This window comes from Chanodichthys erythropterus, chromosome 2, assembly GCF_024489055.1.
Source record: "Chanodichthys erythropterus isolate Z2021 chromosome 2, ASM2448905v1, whole genome shotgun sequence".
Classification (NCBI taxonomy): Eukaryota; Metazoa; Chordata; class Actinopteri; order Cypriniformes; family Xenocyprididae; genus Chanodichthys; species Chanodichthys erythropterus.
In genome coordinates, this window is record NC_090222.1 from 13,565,634 (window position 1) to 13,586,283 (window position 20,650).

Here is a 20,650-nt window from a genome sequence, read left to right on the forward strand (position 1 = left end):
TTAACATTTTAAAGTTGTATTTTACATTAGTTATAATGCACTACGAATTAACATGAATGATCAATGTATAATTAACATATTAGTATTTTTTATATTTAAAACTTACAATAAACATTTTGTCTGTGTATAGAACAATTTTTAATATTTTTTAATACTTTTGCATTTTACATTTACTTGTACTTTTACTTTCAATACTTAAGTATGTTTCATTTAAAAAATATATATACTTTTCAATATACTCTTCTTAAAATTTTTACTCAAATAATATTCTAAACAGTAACTTTAACTTCTACCAAAGTCATTTTTAGTAAGATATCTATACTCAAGTATGGCTTTTAAATACTTTATACACCACTGAAAACTTGAAATAATAAAAAACTGCTCAGTGAACGGAAATGAGTCTTGTGCTGATATTTAATGTTCATTTTAAATCATGGAATCACTAAATTAACTGTCAGTGTGGAATTACACAAGTTTCAAATAAGTGGATGAAACATCAATATCAGCCCCTTTAGTGGGCGGACGGGGCTGTGATAGGCTGCTGCTCGCGTCAATCATCTTCACACAATTCTGATTGGCTGTTTAGCTGCATCAGTACCCGCGGAAGTTTGTACAGAGAGAATCGGAGTACTGTCAGTTATTTTTAAAATACTTGTCGGTTTTTCAGCACAAACACTGCCGTTCCGCGTGTAGCTACGAGAACCAAGACGAAAAACGAAGAGAAAATGAATTTTAAAAGGACGAATTCTGCGCCGAGAGCAACAAAGATCGCATGAAGTGTTAGCGCTTGACAGCTAATAGTATTGGGTAGCTCGTTGTTAATTAGTTTATTTTTTTTTATCGGTCGCCAACTTAATAAACCGCCTCGGAAAGCAGCAAAAAACGATTTGAGCTGCAGTTTAGCAGCTTTTCTGCTTGTATGCTTGAGTTAATGTCGGAAGTGTTCCATATTGACAGTTGTGATTTTTTTTGTTTTGATTAGCATGCTAAGCTAGTCGCAGCGCGAGCTGACATTCATCATTCTGGATCTACTTCAAATCAGCATCATCCTTCATACACCATTCGTGTAGTGTCATTTACTGTCATCTTCACTCGACGAGGACTGTAACACAACAGGTAAAGTGAACCTTGTAGGCATTATAACTTGACACGAGCAGAACGCTGTGTGAAGGCATGTGTGTAGATACCACCTGACTCTCCTCACCTGTGCGAGTGTGTGATTCGGGTTATTATAGCATGGAAGGTCTCTTTCACCCCAAAATCAAAAGAAAAGTGTAAAAAAAAAATTACATTGACAATACTAAACAAGTACTAAAATAAAATATTTATAATTTGATGTTAGAATAAGGTATACTTAAAAATAAATACATTTTATATATTTTAAAGGGTTAGTTCACCCAAAAATTTAAATAATGTAATTTATTATTCACCCTCATGCCGTTCCACACCTGTAAGACCTTCGTTAATCTTCGGAACACAAATTAAGATATTTTTGATGAAATCTGATGGCTCCGTGAGTCCTGCATAGGGAGCAATGACATTTCCTCTCCCAAGATCCATAAAGGTACTAAAAACATATTTAAATCAGTTCATTTGAGTACAGTGGTTCAATATTAATATTATATGGCGACGAGAATATTGTTGGTGCGCCAAAAAAAAACAAAATAACGACTTATATAGTGATGGCCGATTTCAAAACACTGCTTCAGGAAGCATCAGAGCATAATGAATCAGCATGTCGAATCAGCGGTTCGGAGTGCCAAAGTCATGTGATTTCAGCAGTTTGGCGGTTTGACACGCAATCCGAATCATGATTCGATACGCTGATTCATTATGCTACGAATCTTTCTGAAGCAGTGTTTTGAAATCGGCCATCACTATATAAGTTGTTATTTTGTTTTTTTGGCGCACCAAAAATATTCTCGTCGCCTTATAATATTAATATTGAACCACTGTACTCACATGAACCGATTTAAATATGTTTTAGTACATTAATGGATCTTGAGAGAGGAAATGTCATTGCTGGCTATGCAGGCCTCACTGAGCCATCGGATTTCAACAAAAATATCTTATTCCGAAGATTAATGAAATGTCTTACGGGTGTGGAACGGCATGAGGGTGAGTAAGAAATTACATTATTTTAATTTTTTGGGTGAACTAACCCTTTTGATTAAAAAACATTGTTTTTGATACATTACACTAATGAAATGTTACAAGGTATAATGTGTATAAGTGTATAAGGAAAAAATATATATGAATATTTATAATTATAATAATAAATTATCACTTATATTTTAATATTATTTTATTATTAAATTATATATATCTTCAAATGTGTATAGTTTAATATTTATATGTGTATGTATATACTGTTAAACCAAAAATAATTCAGACATTTTTTATATTTTTTTACTAGTGGGTGCAGGACACTAGTTCATTTATATAAGTGAGGACAGCAAAATAAACTGTGACATATTATACCCAAAAATAATTCATACTGTGGACTACCAGTAAAACTGCTAAAAATTTGGAACCAAAAATTATTCAGACACTTTGACCTGACCATATTTGCAAGTGTTTTCTGACATAATTAAGATAATTTTTTTTCTGACAGTTTAACTCTGAGGTCTTGTCATATTTTATTTCCTTTTTTTTAAACTATAGAGAATAAACTGAATTAATGAATGAAATGTAATACATTTTGGTTGGACTGTATGTATGTTTTTTTTCTTTTCTTTTATATTTTTATGATAAATGAAATCCTAAGTTAGTTTTATATAAACTGTCACATTGAATGTTTTGTAACTATTATGTCTGTCATTTCTTTCTTTTTAATTTAGTGATTCATCATGCTGGGAGAGTGTGGCATGAAAGAATGGGAGAGACTAGCACTCAGGAAGAACTCTGTCACGATGCTGCAGGACTTGGTGGTGGATGATCTTCTGATCCAGTGTCTGCAACAAGATGGAATCCTCACAGACAGCATGGCAGAGAGCATTATGGTAAGTGTGAAGCTTGATATTAGCTATATCCACATGGAATCTGCCTTCACCAATGCAGTGAAATGACCAGTCCTTTTGCCGTCATCACCCGGGTGTTGATAGTGTACGAGCGCAGGTGAGACCTAAACAGCACACGTTTCTATCTGCGTTTAAACTAAACTCATTTAAGCCTTGCCAATTTAAACATTCGAGTGCAAGCCGCTAAAGAGAACTAACACGCGCTGTGAGAAGATTTGTGCACTCATCCGAAGCGTGTGTACAGCGCGCAAATATTGAGGTCTCTTTCAAGTCTTGTGCTTCAATGGACAAATTCACACAAAATTATGTCAACATGCCTGTCTCGATGAGTATCCTAGCAAGCATAGTCGGTTATGTCTTAAGTGAACTTACACGCTCGAGAAAGAATGCATGTGTTCAGTATCATGTACTGTACTCATGTTCTGTATTGTCTTAAAGAGACAGCAGCCCTTGTATTCCTGCTGTATGAATGTGTTTTTAATATTAATCAAACAACAAAACACAAGGAAATCACTCATTGCTTATGACTGAATGACTTAATAATTAATAATGATTGATGTTTATTTAATTTATACAGTGAAGATTACATGCAATGTTGTTTTTACATTTTATTACCTACTTTATTCAGATTCTGTTTCAGATTCAGATACCTAAAAGCTTTATTTATTTGTATCTTTGCTTTACTGTATTTATTTGTGGCATTTGTTTATTTGTTCTTATTTTCTTTTATTTGACAGTAGTGATTTTTTTTACCTGAACATAGCACATACTGAACCGTACTGAAACCGTGAGCCTAAAACCGTGATACAAACCGAACCGTGAGTAATCTGAACCGTTGCAACCCTAATAGCAACTAGGGACAGTCACTGACATGTCTGTTCAATGGGGTTGGGAATCGAAAATCTATTCCAGTTCAGGAATCAGATACTAAAGTTCAGGAATTGGATACCTGTTAATTAACTTGTAAATTAAAATTTCAGTTCCACTTGATACCTGTGTGCGCATTTTAATGTGATTTTAAACCATTCAAGCCAAAGAAGATGTGAAAGAGAACTCAGTTTGGCACACGACACTTGAACGGAGAAATACAAACGTACAAAATTGTGTGATAAATATCCTCATAAACGAAGTCGGATGTCTTAACTGAACGTAAAAATTTGAGAAAGAAAACACATCTGTAACAGTTTATTGGATCTGTGCATTAGTTCTTAAAGTGACAGCAGTCTAATAAACCTGCTGCCTTCTGTTTCATTACTGTTAATCAAAGAACAAAAGAAAAAGAAAATCACTCACTGAATTTGATTGAATAACCTTTGTAATACAGATTCATCTATATTTTATTTATAAAAACAAAACTATGCATTATTTTACATTTGATTTCAATGACTGAACTTTTTTCAGTTGTTTTTATTTGTGCTATTGGTTATTTGCTTATTTGTTCTTATTGTAATACTGAATGTGCATTCGTCTTTAGTAATGTTTAAAATCGATCTACTAGTCTAGTATAGTATATTAATTGTTCTTTAGGCTTCTGATTTTTGTTCATGGTATGCAGCTGCAGCAGAATGTTTTGAAAAAATGACACAGAATAAATGTTTGATAAATGTTTGACTTATTTATTTATTTTTTTTATCATATTGGAATCGAAACTGGGTATGAATGGGGACGAATCTTTTGAATGAATGATTCAATGACAAATACATTTTTTAATAGTCACTTGTTGCCACCTAGTGGCGTAAGATGTAATTGATATAACCGTTATTTGAATCACTGTTCGTTTCAAAAGGTGGTTTGCTCCATTTTGATTGCTATCGTAGGCATTAGTGTTTATATCCTAAATATTACAATTTTATCTTGTACTTCTGTTATAATTTGAATATTTGTAACACAGAAATAACCACTGTGTTGTTCAAAACTGCTGTCTCTGGCTCAGCGCGGCAGCACGAACACAGATTTGAATTGTCCGGTATGATTTTGTCAAAGGTTTAATAGACACAGGCAAATCGTTGTCATTAATGAAATAATATCACATGGGTGCTTGAATCAAGATCATAATCTTTTTACGATTAATCGTGCAGCTCTAACAAAATGTAAGTAAGAGATTTTATTGTGCAGTGTAGATAGCTTTATTGATTATAAAAGGAGTGCTCTTTCCACGCTTTATATATAATCGATTCAGAATTTGAATAAAAGTTTGGTTTTTCATGCTGCTAAGAGGAAAAACGGCCACATACAGACTGCAGAGTTTCAAGTCAAAACCACATATAAATGTTTAATTCATTTTTGATGCATCTACTTTTGCCCCCTAAAGGGACCTTTGCAAAAATAAAAAAAATATACAGAGTTTCGCAGAAAGTATCTCGTATCGTTATCATACGAAAGTATGGTTATTAATTCATGCACATCCATACTGGCATTTTCTGCATAATTCTGAGCATGTAGATCTTTATTAATTTATCCATTGAAGCGGCAGTGGATTCCAGAATCGAATCCACTGCCGCTTCACCATACTCACATTTTCTTAATTTTGAGCAAATAGATCTTTATTAATTCATCCATGCTCACATTTTCTTCATAATTTTGAGCATAGATCCTTATTAATTAATAGAAAGTATGGCGTGCACACAAAACTCTGTATATTTTTTATTTTTCTGCAAATGTCCGTTTAGGGGCTCTGTATATTTTTATGTTCTTTGGAGTGTTACTTTTGGGGTCAGTTAGATATTTTATTTACTTTAATATTTATAATATTGTTAATATATTAATATTTATATTTTATTTAAAAAATACAATACATTTTCATGGTTCAGTCAATACTGTTTATTTTTACAAATAAACTTTAGCACTTATGTTTTCATTCAGTGTCAGTTTAAAAAAAAAAAGATTGGTTAATTAATCGGGGTTTTTTGCAGGTACTGCCCAGCTTAAGGCAGGTGCACACTGTGCACTTTTGGCCATGATTTGGTCGTCTGAGAAAAATTTTGAGAATCCTAAACGATTCCTATAATCCTAGGCTAAAATTTGTAGTCTTTGATCGCTAGTTTGACATGTTCACAGATCAAAATCCTTTGATTATAATGATTTGATTTTAATGCTTTGATTATTTTTAACCATGGCATCATTTTAATTCTTTCAGGCTAAATCAACGTCCCAAGGCAAGAGTCGCCATTTATTGTTTCTTTTGCCCAAACGTGGTCCTCGGGCATTTAGCAGCTTTTGTGCTGCCCTTACGGCGACAGAGCAACAGCACCTCTGCAGACTGCTAATGGACTTCACAGAGAAAGATGTGAGTTGGTGCCTTCATTTCAGAATCACACCCAATTAGACTGACTTGACAGGTTTCTATATGAACATAAAGGTTGCAGTGATCACATAGTGAGGGACTGGGAAAGTCTTCCTCAGCGATGACAGCACATCTGAAACTGGGAGGTGAGGTTAACAGATGTGCTGTATTCAGAGGAAGAAACTCTGCACTTGATGGCAAGAGAATAAAGCATATTTGTTTTGTTTATATTGTAAGTTTTATCGCTACCCCCCCATTTTACATTTTGCATAAGCCTAGTCCCAGACTAAAATGTTTGAGTGTGCCATAGTTTTGTCTCTAGATGCACACCAGTAATGTTTTTTTCTAATTGAACTAAGGCCTAATGGCTTAATCTAAGTTCTGTCTGTGAAACCGGGCCTAAGTTTAATAAATGATTTTAAGCATTTTCTTATCCAAAATACAAAATCTTCCCCAGACGATATGTGACAGGAAGAGTTGTAGGATCAATCTTATGACCATAGAGACATATAGAAATCGAGCCACCCACAGAGGTCAGAGCTGGGTTAGTGGAATAAAAGAGAGGGAGGGAGTGTAGGACTAAAGGGGAAGTTACTGTGCAGCAACATCAATATTGTGCATCAGTTCACCACACCCAAACTGAAGTGATTCTTTCACAAAAACTGAACAGACAAGTACAAACTCTCCTTTCCCCTGGAAAGTTACAGTGAGTAATACACTGACTTGAACTTTGTGTGGTGTGTATTCCCACATAAAGACTGTAGTTAATGTAGAAGAGTGATTTTTTTTTTTTATTTTTTTTTTTTATCTTTACAGAAAAGCTTTTCAGAGCCCTCACTGACTCGCCCTATTCAGGAATGTGTGATACCTGCGAAAAGAGCCAGGACTCATGGTGAGCGCTTTAGTGTGCTTTTATTTGTGTTTGTGCACAGAAAAACTCCATGCTGTGTTTGTACTATGCTGATGTCAGATTTTATGTGATGCGCACACAAACACTGATAAGCAGAGTTTACCAGTGCTGTTATATCAGTGTTATTTTTTAGTAATATTCATATACTTTTACAGTATTTATTGATGGTTTAAATTAACTTTTAGTTTTACATTTTCAGTTTTCATTTTAAAGCTACACTATGTAACATTTGGCCCTCTAGCGGTTGAAAGTTAAAACTGCATGAGTCTTGTAGACTCCGCACAGATGAATGCAGTTCAAGGCATCGCTGTACACATGATACTAGCGTTGTCAAAAGTACTGAAATTTAAAAAATATGGTGCTTTGAGTGCTATTGTATAATAAGCCTAATATATTTTGAGCTGAATGTGGATGAATTGTTTTTCTTATGTTTTAGAGTCAGTGGAGATGTGTTTAGATGCCGACTCTCCCATGACCACAGCTGTACTTCCCTGCACACCGGAATTTTACCAGTCCCGCAGATCACAGGTATAAGGACACAAACTCTCTTCTCTTCAGTGCACAGTCACACACAATACCCACTTTATTTACATATATTTTACACTATTTTAGCTCATTGTGAACCTCTATGCAAATGTCTTTCCTTTTAGGCCTACCCGATGCGCTCCTGCCCGCGAGGACTGGCCCTGGTGCTTAGTAATGTGAGGTTTGACTCTGCAAACACTGATTTGGACATCCGGAGGGGAGGGGAGGTGGATGAGGAGACGCTGAGGAGACTTTTCACAGAGCTGGATTTCACAGTCAGCCTGCACAAAGACCTAACAGCAGAGGTGAGTTAGACACGCTGCAGAGTCAGACTGCCCTGCAAAGCAAACTGATATTTTTATTTTTTATTTTTTTGATTTGTGTGCGTTTTTCAGGAAATGCGTGGGTGCCTAGAACAGTTTGCCCAGCGGCAGGAGCATGCAGATTATGACTGCGCTGTTGTGTGTTTACTGTCTCATGGTGTTGAGGGATCTATCTACGGGACCGACGGACAGCCGCTGGAGGTGCATCCTAATTTAAATACCTATTTCTTAGTTGTACATACAGTTGTACTTATATAATTATGTAAGTTCCTTGTGAAGTCAATTTACTGCCTTGCAAAAGATTCCTTTAGATAACAGAGTTTCATTCAATCTCTCTGTCTCTTAGTTGGACTGGGTGTTTGGGGTTTTTGATAACGCCCGCTGCCCTCTGCTCCAGAATAAGCCAAAGATGTTCTTCATTCAGGCTTGTCGAGGAGGTGAGAGTTATCAGTATTTAACCAGTGATTTTTAATATATTTTTAAATATACACTATCAGTCAAACATTTGGACACTCTCAGTGTTGTTATTTTTAACTAAAAGTAAAACTATAAAAAAATCATTTTCATTACATTACATTACATGTAGTCATTTAGCAGACGCTTTTATCCAAAGCGACTTACATACTTTTGTTCTCATGTTGATTTAATTGATTCTACTACTCTCATTTGTAAGTGCTGAGTGAAGTCACAGTTATGTGACTCATAGCGCTCAAGTGCTCATAGCGATTTTTTTTTTTTTTTTTTTTTTTAAATAAATACACAGATAGGAGAAGAATATTAGTCAAGGTAAGTGCTACTACTACTCGGTCAAGTGCTGACGAAAAAGATACGTCTTTAGCATTTTTTTCAAAATGGCTAGAGACTCAGCTGCTCGGATAGAGCGTGGCAGGTCATTCCACCAGCCAGGAACAGTCCCGGAGAAGGTCCGTGAGAGTGATTTTGTGCCCCTATGTGATGGCACCACAAGGCGCCGTTCACTTGCAGAACGCAGGTTTCTGGAGGGCGCGTAAGTCTGAAGTAGTGAGTTAAGGTATAGCGGTGCAGAGCCAGCTGTCGTTCTGTAAGCAAACATCAGAGCCTTGAATTGGATGCGAGCAGCTACTGGCAGCCAGTGCAGACTGATGAAGAGAGGTGTGACATGCACTCTCTTCGGTTCGTTGAAGACCAGTCTTGCTGCAGCATTCTGGATCAGTTGCAGAGGCTTGATAGTGCATGCTGGAAGGCCAGCCAAGAGAGCATTACAGTAGTCCAGTCTGGATAGAACAAGAGCTTGGACAAGAATTTGTGTGGAAATTCGTTAATTGAAATGAAGCTGAATTAAAATAAAGTAGAAATGTTAGATGAAAACCTTGAACTTTAAAATTGTAATAATTATAAAATAAGTTGAAGTACTAAAACTTCTAAAACTAGAAGAGATAAAATTTAAATCAAAATCAAAAGATGAAAAATAATAAAAATGACAAAAGCACATGCAAAATTACTGAAATGAAAATTAAAAATATATGAATAAATACTATAATATGTTAACAATGCTAAAATAACAATGGACTTACTTTTTTCTCTTTATCTTTAAAACCTTTTGATCTAAAGGTTTCAGTGGTTAGAATTAGTTTTGGATATAAATTGGAACTACGTATGAATATTGTTACGTCCTCCCATTTTTGTCCCGAGTAAATAGGGATCGAACGAAAAAAAAATATAAAATATCTTTAGCTCTCCATTCCCAGAGTCACAAAACCACCAGATGTTAGGTTTCAATTTAAGTGGCATGTCTGCTTTTTTATATGAAAAAGGAGTATGAACAGATATGAAAACAAGGATGACAAATAATTCAAAAACAGGAAAATTACCTCAAGTGGAGGTAAAAAAAACCTCTACCTAAAAGAATTAATACTAAATTACCTATCCACAAAAGAAAAAACAAATCAACATTTAACTTCCCTCCCTCCTTATCTAAACCATAACCAGGAAAAAAGATATCGGAATCCTCCACCCTACATTACCCACAAATTTATGATAGGAGTTATCCACTCAAAGAAAACATAACTCATGTAACCCAACACAACAACCAGTAGCGCGACAAGCGCTACGCTCCTCTGGGACTGGAGAGCGAAAGATCACACGCCATGTTGTCTCTCCTCGCCAATGCTCTCTCTGCGGTTTTATGCCATAATAATCAGGAAATGCACCAATCAGTGCGCAGATAGCGTTCATATGACTAAAGAAGCACAGGTGATAACCCTTACCCTTAACCTGTCAGGAAAGCATATACACAAAAAAAGAGGGAAAAGAAAAAACAAAAAAGAGAGAACACCACAAACACAAACAATATTTTAAAAATTAAAAAAAAAAAAAACACATATGCAGGGCTTAAAGATTTCCGGCCCCATGCCGGATCTCCGGTGTGCGGCATTTGGCTGCGGAAAAAATTATAGTCCTACATTTGTCTTGACTTGCTATTGTGCTTCATTTCATTCATACAGTTTGCACTCATTCATTTATCATATCGTACAATGTTTTTAACATTTAAACAGACATTAAATAGTAGAAAGTGTGTATGGTGTAGTGTTTTAGTTGATAGCTGCCTACTTTTGACAAAGCTGATTTCTGAGAGACTCGAGAGAAACGCGGCTATTTGATTTACGAGCGCGCTGCTCATTTTATAGTTTTCACCCGTTTGTGTTTCATGTCTATCATCTCACAAGGTTTAAACATTTAAATACATATCAAATAGTAGAAAATGTTTATGATACAGTATTTTATCGATGTATTAGACTAATTTTGTGAAAGCTCTGATTTCTGAGCGCGGCTATTTGATTTGCACTGTGCTCAGTTTACACTCATTCTCTTCACACACACACATTAGACTATTGTGTAATAATTTTAGAGATTTATGTAATTTTGTGCTATCCCTTGGCTCACATGTTACTCATCAAACACAAGGAGTGACTGACTATTTTCCCATACACTGGAGTGAGACTATGGACGTCTCTCGAGCTGTTGCGATCTTTGTAGCGCTTTAGTTCACGCAGAGAGCACATGAACCGACCACATAGCCTACCTGTCAACACTCCCGTTTTTGCCATTTTGCTCCCGTATTTCACTCCCATCTCCCGCCCCCCTCCCGTTTTGCTATTTCTCCCAGGAAACTCCCGTAATTTGTATGGCCCAAACATCGTTATATAATCAAATAATTATATCATTCCAAGGTTGTCCGCTTGCTAGATCTTGTATGAAATGCATTCTATTTGCGCAATCGACACATCACACAAATTCAAACCCATTTGTGACCTCAACCTGGCAACCTTACAACCCTGTTGCACGGTTGATATCTGCGCAGTCGATGCGAGAAGTTGAATCAAGGCAAGCATCACAATGAACCTCACAAGAATCAAAAATAGGCTACTTAAACTGGAGTGAGATCATAGACATCACGTCTCTGTCGCAATCTTTCCTGGTGTTCTGTGGCGTGTGACAGCACCATCAGTTCAAGCAGAGTGCACGAACCGATCATCTCTTCCACTTTATTTTTACAACTTGAAATAAACATGAATGAACCTCTGAAGGTATGTTGAAAGATACAGTATAACCTAAAAAAAAAAAAAACTAGGTTTTTAAGCACTATAACTTTATTGTATTTTAACTTGGCCATGAAATCTGAATCTTGAAATCTAAGTCTAAAATTGTGTTGGCATGGTGTTAATCACTAACAAACAAGCAAAAAAACATTTCTTTATATTTCAGAGGAGATGGACAACGGTGTGGACCAGTTGGATGGCCAGGAGCGGACTCAATCTCCAGGCTGTGAACAGAGGGATGCTGGGAGGGAGGAGGAGAGGGACAACAAAGAGAGGGCAGAGAAAGAAAGGGAGAGAATGAGAGTCAAATTGCCTCAGAGATCCGATATGATCTGCGGCTTTGCCACCCTCAAAGGTTTCAGTGTGTACACGTCGTTGTATATTCCTAAATCACACATTCAGTGATTTTATTTTCATTCATGTCACATGCAGATTGCTGACGTGTTGCATTTTGTGTGTGATTTGTGCTTCAGGCACTGCTGCGATGAGAAACACCAAGAAAGGGTCCTGGTTTATTCAGGAACTGAACACTGCCATCAGACAGAGAGCCAATGACACACACCTGTCAGATATACTTGTGCAGGTAAAACTTTTTAGTCAACTGTTTTTTCCTCAAGCGTGCCGATGGATTGTGTCATGTGCCACTGACATTGTTGTGGCGCATGTGGCACCTCCAATAACCCAGTGACAATTGCTGTCTGCCGGAGCATTATGTAAATGGTGTAAAATATGCATTTAACAGCAGAAAGATATTTAATTATTAATACGTTGCTTACAAACATAGTTCATGTACGTTCCTCAAAAGCCTGGTCTTATCAAATTTGATACTCAAATTTTAGTATGATTTTTGTAAAAAAAAAAAAAAAAAAAATTATGCATGTATAATTAAGTATGTTGAAATATTAGTAACCATATTAATAATTTACTTGATAAAAATCAGTAAAGATTTCATAGCTAAAAGACGTGTACCACAACCTGAAGGTGGACATTTTTAGAATTATGCTAAAAGGCCTTTTAATTACTAAAAAAGTATAAACTATTAATCAGATGACAGAAGGCATGTAGTAGATTGTGCACAACAGGTTTTCAGCGAAGTTTTGATCATGTTGATAATATATAGTTTATTAAAAGGGAGTGATAGTTCACCAAAATTGAAAATTATAACATGATTTACTCACCCTCAAGCCATCCTAGGTGTATACCCTAGCTTTTGGCACACGGTTGTACACCTCGATTTGCGGTGGAAGGGTAATCCCTGACCCAACGCATGACGCAATGAAATGAATGACGAACACAGAGGCGCAGAGGTTAGAGCAAAACAAAACACTGGTCATGAATTAGATGTCTAAAATGAGAAATTTTAAAGAGAAATGTTGGATGTTTCCGATATATGTGACCCTGGACCACAAAACCAGTCATAAGTCGCACAGGTCTATTTGTAGCAATAGCCAACATTACATTGTATGGGTCAAAATTTTTCGATTTTTCTTTTATGCCATAAATCATTAGGATATTAAGTAAAGATCATGTTCCATGAAGATATTTTGCAAATTTCCTACCATAAATATATAAAAAATTATTTTTGTGAGTAGATATGCATTGCTAAGGACTTCATTTGGACAACTTTAAAGGCAATTTTCTCAATATTTTGATTTTTTTTTTTTTTTTGCACCCTCAGATTTTCAAATAGTTGTATCTCAACCAAATATTGTCCTATCCTGACAAACCATAAATCAATGGAAGGCTTATTCAGCTTTTAGGTGATGTATAAATCTCAATTTCAAGAAATTTACCCTTATGATGACTGGCTTTGTGGTCCAGGGTCACATATAAGAGGAGCTTGAGTGTGTTGCCCAGCTATATTTGTTCAAACCAGGAGAGATGTCTAAGCTTACAATACTCCTGCATCCTGCGTAATGCATCGCTTCAGGGGTTGCTCATTTGGCACAAGTGGACTTGACAGTATGTGTATGATCGTCTGGCGGATGCTAATTATTTTATTTTATAAAGTTATAAATATGTATATTTTTCTTACAAAAATCCTTCACTTTGCTTCAGAAGGCCTTTATTAACCCCCTTGTGGATTATATTTATGATGGACAGATGCATTTTAAAACATGCCCCCCGTTCACTACCATTATAAAGCTTGGAAGATTCAGAATATTTTTTAAATATTACTCCGATTGTGTTTGTATGAAGATAGTCATACACACCTAGGATGTCTTGAGGGTGAGTAAATCATGGGATAATTTTCATTTTTGGGTGAACTATCCCTTTAGAAATGTGTTCATTTAATATGATAGAGTAGGCTTTATGGGTTTTGAACAGATTTTGTTCTCTATAGGTGAATGGTCGAATTAAAAGCAGAGAGGGATACGCACCTGGTTCAGCCCATCATCGCTGTAAAGAGATGTCAGAGTTCACCAGCTCCCTCTGCAAAGACCTCTACCTCTTCCCTAAGTACTACCCCAACAACTAGACACTTGCACACACTCCCCATGCACAAACCACATACAGAACACACTGCCCTCAGAGCTGATTTTGATGTAGTAGCGGGAGCTCAGCGCACACGTGTGTACATCCATCACTTGCTGTAAGACAAACAGAGTCACGTAAATCTACTTAGACACATTCCATGAGTCATCAATTTCACATTCCTCAGCACAATGACGTTCATTACGATGTGTGTGTACACTATTTACCATGGATTTGCTAAGATCAGTTTTTAGAGCTTTTTCTAGTTGCACTAGAAAATATTAAGTATTCATTTGCCATATCTTTGTTTGCCTTGCTCATTCTCTTTTTTTTTTAATCAATGAAATTAGGAAAGAGTAAAGGAAAGAGTAAAGATGCCATTTGAGTGAAAAAAAAAAATATGTGAAAAAATATCCATTTGATTTGTTTTTTTTTTTATATTTCAGTTTTTTTTACAATATTTTTTTTTTATATATATATTCAACAGCTGTGTAAAGTTTGGCACAGCATCATCTTTTTTTTTTTTTTTTTTAAACAAAGCCAACTGATTTTGAATCTTTTTTTTTTTTTGCATATATTTATTTTTATAGTTTTTTCATTGTACAGTTTCCCCCCCCCCTCAGTAGTTCTTGTTCTTCTGTATTTTTTTTGTAATTGAGAAGCCTTTTTAAAGCCAAACCATCAATGGTACATTCAGAGCAGCTTAATGACAAACCCTCCACATGTCACACAGACGGTTGCATTGCATAAACATGCATATTAACATTGTGCCAGTACCATACAATACTCCTCCTTACATTTCACTCAGTGGATTCGAGCAGAGCAGATCTGTTTTTACTGATTTTAGGTTTCCTTAATGCAAATTTACATACATTATATCAACATATTTTCTGTTAGTACTTTGGCATGGCATGTTAATTCACTTAATTCAGTTACTCTGTATGCACCATGGCAGCTGTTTTTGAACTTTAATAGGGCTTCCTGACTCAGAGTGACACTATTTCACCATTTGTTTGGCATATAATAGTTAATTTTCAAACCTTTTTTATATGATGCATATCAATACACTTGATCATTCTACAGATATTTCTGTAATTCCAAAACTTCCAGATTGAAGTTGCATTCCAAATGGTGTTTCTGCTCATTTTTCTAAGGGCCCTTCATGTGGGGTATTGCCAAAATGAAATCTATGTATTCTCAGTTTTATAATTGTGCCTGTATATATGCTCCAGTTTTTGCCCCTCTCTCTTGCACATTCCTTTTCACTTTATACATTCTGTGTGCCAATGAATGTACATTATTAAGATTGAAAGTATGCAAAAAGACTGAAAAAACCTGCAGGTGGCAGTAGAGAGCTTTTGGGCTTCATCAGCACACCTCGTGTCACAGCGGTTGCAGTGTTTAGACACACAGTCTTCCTGTCCTGCACACACAACATTATTCCTCCTGGGAAAGCAGACTGTAAATTGAGTGTGCCGTTATCCCTCTGTGTGCGTCTTCCTTATCCAGTAGGTATCACTTTTAGGTTAAATGACCTTTGACCTTTTGACACTGCCATGCCTCAAACAATCTTCTACATTTCACACTCGTCACCTTTAGCATGAGTTATCACTCAATATGATTATTTTATTTAACTGTTTTATTTTATATTTACTGTTTTAGCCGCCAAAATGTTCTATGTAGATTTACACTGTTCATCGCTTTCAATCAGCTATTGCTTTGTTTGGTTTTGTAAGCTTCTTTGAACTGGGAGAATAATATGGGCATATGTACATTTTAAAATATATTAAATTCATAAATTTTAAAATGAGGGATTGGTGCAGATACATAATTTATAAAAGATTACTTTCATGATGGAAACGGTGCCAATGGTTTTAAAAAAATTCAAGTATTTAAACAAATTACTGGTTATTTGATGAAATCTAGAAGTAATTTTCAGAAGTCATGATTATTTTAAAATCAAAAACAAGTGAAATAGAAAATGTGTATAACAGTGTAGCAGTATTTGATGCTGCAGTCATTATATTGAGACAACGCCAGCACATGTATGTTCTCCATAATCTGTTTAAAATGAAAGGAAAGTTGGGTTCATTTTAAACCTCTCCTGTAACTGTATCTTTTCTCAGGCTTTGTTCACCTAGTTTTGAATGTGTGTTCAGAATTGTGACCCTGGTCCCTACAGGTTCTTGTTGTGGTAACATGTTTAAAAAAGTTCCCCTATGAAAGTGTTAACCTACATAGGTACATATTATTTATTCCAGTTAAGTCCCTCCCATCCTGACTGTGCCAGATGAGTGCCTAGTAAACTTGATACTAATGTTTTATTCACTGCCGTTGTCATGTGTACTAACCAGCTATAAAGGGTGCTTAAATCAACTATAGGGAAATTGTCATTTTTGTATTTTTGTAATTCAAAAGCTGTCATATAATAAAAATATTGTTCCAAAGCCACTTGATTTGTGTTGTTTCTTTCTTTCTATCATTTGCAGTGTTGAGGAAAGTTCATTTTAAAAGTAATACATTACAATATTGTGTCACTTAGTACTACAGCAAATCTGTCAGTCAATAAATAGGAAAACAAAGTAACTTGTGTTACTTGTTTGCAAAATTAAAATGCATTACTTGTTACTTAAAAAGTAACCTGATTACTTAATTCACGTTACTTGTAGTGCGTTACCCCCAACAACTCATTTGCATGTATAAATGTATCGGTTGTTTTGCGTTTGAGTAACACTTTGTATTGTCTGGTTGGTTATAATTGGGTGTGTAAGTGTCATAGCCATGTTGGATGTTCTGTATTTAAGTATTGACTTGTTTAGTATTAGATGCCTCGCACTCCCTCTCCCTCTCTGTTTTTCAGAGTTGTCCTCGGCTTCCGTGGTGATGCATTTTTATCCGCATGCTCGGGTTTCTCTGTCCTGCCGTGGCTGCAGGATCGGCCGTCATTGTGCCTATCCCATAACACCTACCCACCCGACCTGTTAGCACGACTCCATGAAGTCTTTGCCGCCGGGATCAGATGGTATGTAATGTGTGGAGGATTATTTTAATCACTTTGTTTTTAAGCTTTATTTAGCTGTTTTTCCAGGTACATCCTGACAAATCAGTTTACAGACCCAGTTGTGATATTAAAAATGAAAACCTACACAATGCATTTCAGATTCACTTGAAGGCATAAAGGGTCATATATGAGTCCAGACTTGGTTTTGCTGCACTTTTTTTTTTTTGCCATTTAGCTTGTCAGATTAGTGGACGCGCCATCCGTACGTCCCCCTAGAGCAGAGATTCCCAAATGGGGCTTTGAGTTGATGAATGGCTAATTAAACCAAAGGTAAAATTAAAATGGTTACACTTTAACATTAATTAGTTAACTACATTAGTTAAAGGATTAGTTCACTTTCAAATTAAAATTTCCTGATAATTTACTCACCCCCATGTCATCCAAGATATTCATTTCTTTCTTTCTTCAGTCGAAAAGAAATTAAGGTTTTTGATGAAAACATTCCAGGATTATTCTCCTTATAGTGGACTTCAATGGAGCCCAAACGGTTGAAGGTCAAAATTAGTTTCATTGCAGCTTTAAAGCGTTCTACACGATCCCAGACGAGGAATAAGGGTCTTTTCTAGAGAACTCATTTTCTAAATAATAAATAAATATATATATATATATATATATATATATATATATATATATATATATATATATATATATATATATATACGTTTTAACAATAAATGCTCATCTTGAACTAGCTCTCTTCTCTATTTGAATTCCAGCATCTACACCTCCACAGGTCAAAGTTTGAACTAATTGTTATATACTTGCCCTAGCATATTGTTTATGACAATTTAGTTCATACTTTGACCTGAGGAGGGCAGTAATACACTTAGCAGTGTCTACACTGCTGGAATTCAAAAAGAGAAGATGAAGAGATCTAGTTCAAGATGAGCATTTATGGTTAAAACGTATATAATTTTTTTAGAAAATGAGCGATGGTTTCTCTATGGTTTCTTCCTTATTTATCGTCTGGGATCGCTGTAAACTGTAATTTTGACCTTCAACTGTTTGGGCTCCATTAAAGTCCACTATATTTCTTTTCAGCTGAAGAAAGAAAGGCATGGACATCTTGGATGACATGGGGGTGAGTAAATTATTAGGAAATTTGAATTTGAAAGTGAACTAATCCTTTAACATGAGCTAACAATGAACTGCACGTCTACAGCATTTATTAATCTTTGTTAATGTTAATTTCAACATTTACTAATACATTATTAAAAACCAGTTAATACACTGAACTAACATGAACAAACAATGAACAACTGTAGTTTCATTAACTAATTTTAACGAAGATTAGTAAATACAGTAACAACTGTATTGCTCATTGTTAGTTCATGTTAGTTAATACATTAACTCATGTTTAACTAATGAAACTTATTGTAAAGTGTTGCCATTAAAATCAGTAAATGTAGCTGCACAATTGATTGAAATAAAACTGAAATCGCAATATAACTTGGGGTTATCAATTCAAAGGCTGCACTTTAATTAAAGAGGTATATAGTCTGTTGCAATGTCCGTATCAGAGTGAAGAGTGTCACATGTGTTACATATGTGCAGTGTTTTAGCATCTCACAGCAGTGTTTTAGTATTGAAATACATTATTTTTAAAAATATTTGAATTAGATTTTTGTATTACACTTTTTTTTTAGTTTTAGTAATTTTGATATGTTTTTGTAATTTATTTAATTTCTTTTAGCTTTTAGCTTAATTAGGTGTAACTAATTACTGTAATTTAATTACTTTTCCCTTGAAAAAGTAAAGTAAGGGATTACTCTTACTATAGAACAAATCTATATAAAACAATAGTGTATTTAACATCAAAATGTAATATCTAATGTTAAAATGTATGTTTTTAATGTAACATCCCTTTACACACTTTGGTCAGTTAAAAAAATAACAACAATAAAAAATACCCAACACTGGTTGTAGTCATTTTTATTTCAGTTTTAGTCATTTTAGTACATCAAATTAAAGTATGTATCATGAAAGTCTGACTTTTTTCATGTTTAAGTGCTATAATCAGGTCCCCGATGCATCAACCAACCCAGAAAATGAGAAAAAGGACAACCAAGTCAGGGCACCTGCAGGATTTTATCTCAGGGTACGCACAGAACTAGCACCACCCACCTTTTTTTTTTTTTTTTCTGTCCACAAAAAACAATTAAATCATTGCGTTGGTGGGAACGATTTAATGCTGTACAAATCGACTGATCGACTGTCTCTTTCCTGTACCCCGCTTAGAAAATCTGCACTGTGCTTGTGTAGATAGATGCTTCATGAAATGTATTTATTTATTTATTTATTTTTAAAACATTATCTCTGAGCGGCTTTGTCCTGAAATGTGCTTATTGTTTTCAGAGAAACGTGATTAGTGAAAAATGAAGCCTCGCATTGTTTCCAGTCATGTGAATGCTTCACTTTTTGTGTCAGAATGTTTGAACCCAGACCATTACTATATGGAAGTTCAAGTCCATTTACTAAACATTAAATATATAAGCCTGTAGCCTATATTACATTGTCATATGTTCTGTCATATAAACAGTATAAAAACAATAAAATAATAGCACAATTTACTTGCCTCAAACAACTCGGTAGGTATTATTAGTATCATTATAATTATTGTTTTTGTTGATCCATTTTATTTAATGCCAAACTTTAATATGTGAATTATATTATCAGAAAACTGAACACATTTAGCGTCGTCAGGCTTTTATTTGTGCTTAATGGATAAAACAACGGAGCTGCGAACTCAGATTTATGGCTGCTGTAAATTTTACCTGCCTCAGGATGGCACTGTTTTCGACACTCCTGATATTTTGAAACCTTTCCCGAAACATTTAGAGAAAAGCTTCAAAGATTTAAGAGGCTTCAATAGTTTTAGGCCTTTTTGCAAATATTTCAATCGAATTTAGCTGTTTTAGAGAGCGTTTACTCATTTTGAGCCTGTTTTTAAAGTAAACTAGCCAATCGGATTTCTTTTTACCCATATCCCCCACATCCACCCATGCGCACATACACACATTTGACTTTACAACACACAAACGCACACCTTTATTTATTCTCATTCTCTCTTGCTCTCTTAACATGTCATGAGTGTACACAGTTAGATTTTAATAAACAATTTAAAAATTATGTTAAAGGTGCCATCGAATGAAAAATTTAATTTACCCTATGGCATAGTTGAATAACAAGAGTTCAGTACATGGAAATGACATACAGTGAGTCTCAAACACCATTGTTTCCTCCTTCTTTTATAAATCTCATTTGTTTAAAAGACCTCCGAAGAACAGGCGAATCTCAACGTAACACCAACTGTTACGTAATCGGGGTGTACGCCCCCAATATTTGCATATGCCAGCCCATGTTCAAGGCATTAGATAAGGGCAAAACATCTGGATGTGCACAGCTGAATCATCAGACTAGGTAAGCAAGCAAAGACAACAGCGAAAAATGGCAGATGGAGCAATAATAACTGACA

At 35.2% G+C, this 20,650-nt stretch overlaps 1 protein-coding gene across 2 annotated transcripts; it reads left to right on the plus strand.

Moving 5' to 3' along the window:
* The first annotated feature begins 598 nt into the window (after positions 1–598).
* Positions 599–16,557, plus strand: casp2 (caspase 2, apoptosis-related cysteine peptidase). 2 transcript variants are annotated; one of them, XM_067401660.1, is made up of 11 exons: positions 599–1,116; positions 2,841–3,002; positions 6,157–6,306; positions 7,120–7,195; positions 7,650–7,741; positions 7,864–8,043; positions 8,134–8,262; positions 8,408–8,498; positions 11,806–12,000; positions 12,113–12,222; positions 13,984–16,557. In XM_067401660.1, exons 2-11 carry the CDS (start codon positions 2,850–2,852, stop codon positions 14,116–14,118), a joined length of 1,311 nt encoding a protein of 436 aa, XP_067257761.1. In that variant the 5' UTR covers positions 599–1,116; positions 2,841–2,849; the 3' UTR covers positions 14,119–16,557. The 2 variants fall into 2 exon arrangements, with proteins under 2 accessions (XP_067257761.1, XP_067257771.1); XM_067401670.1 differs by having other exon boundaries at positions 11,806–11,994.
* The last annotated feature ends 4,093 nt before the right edge of the window (positions 16,558–20,650 follow it).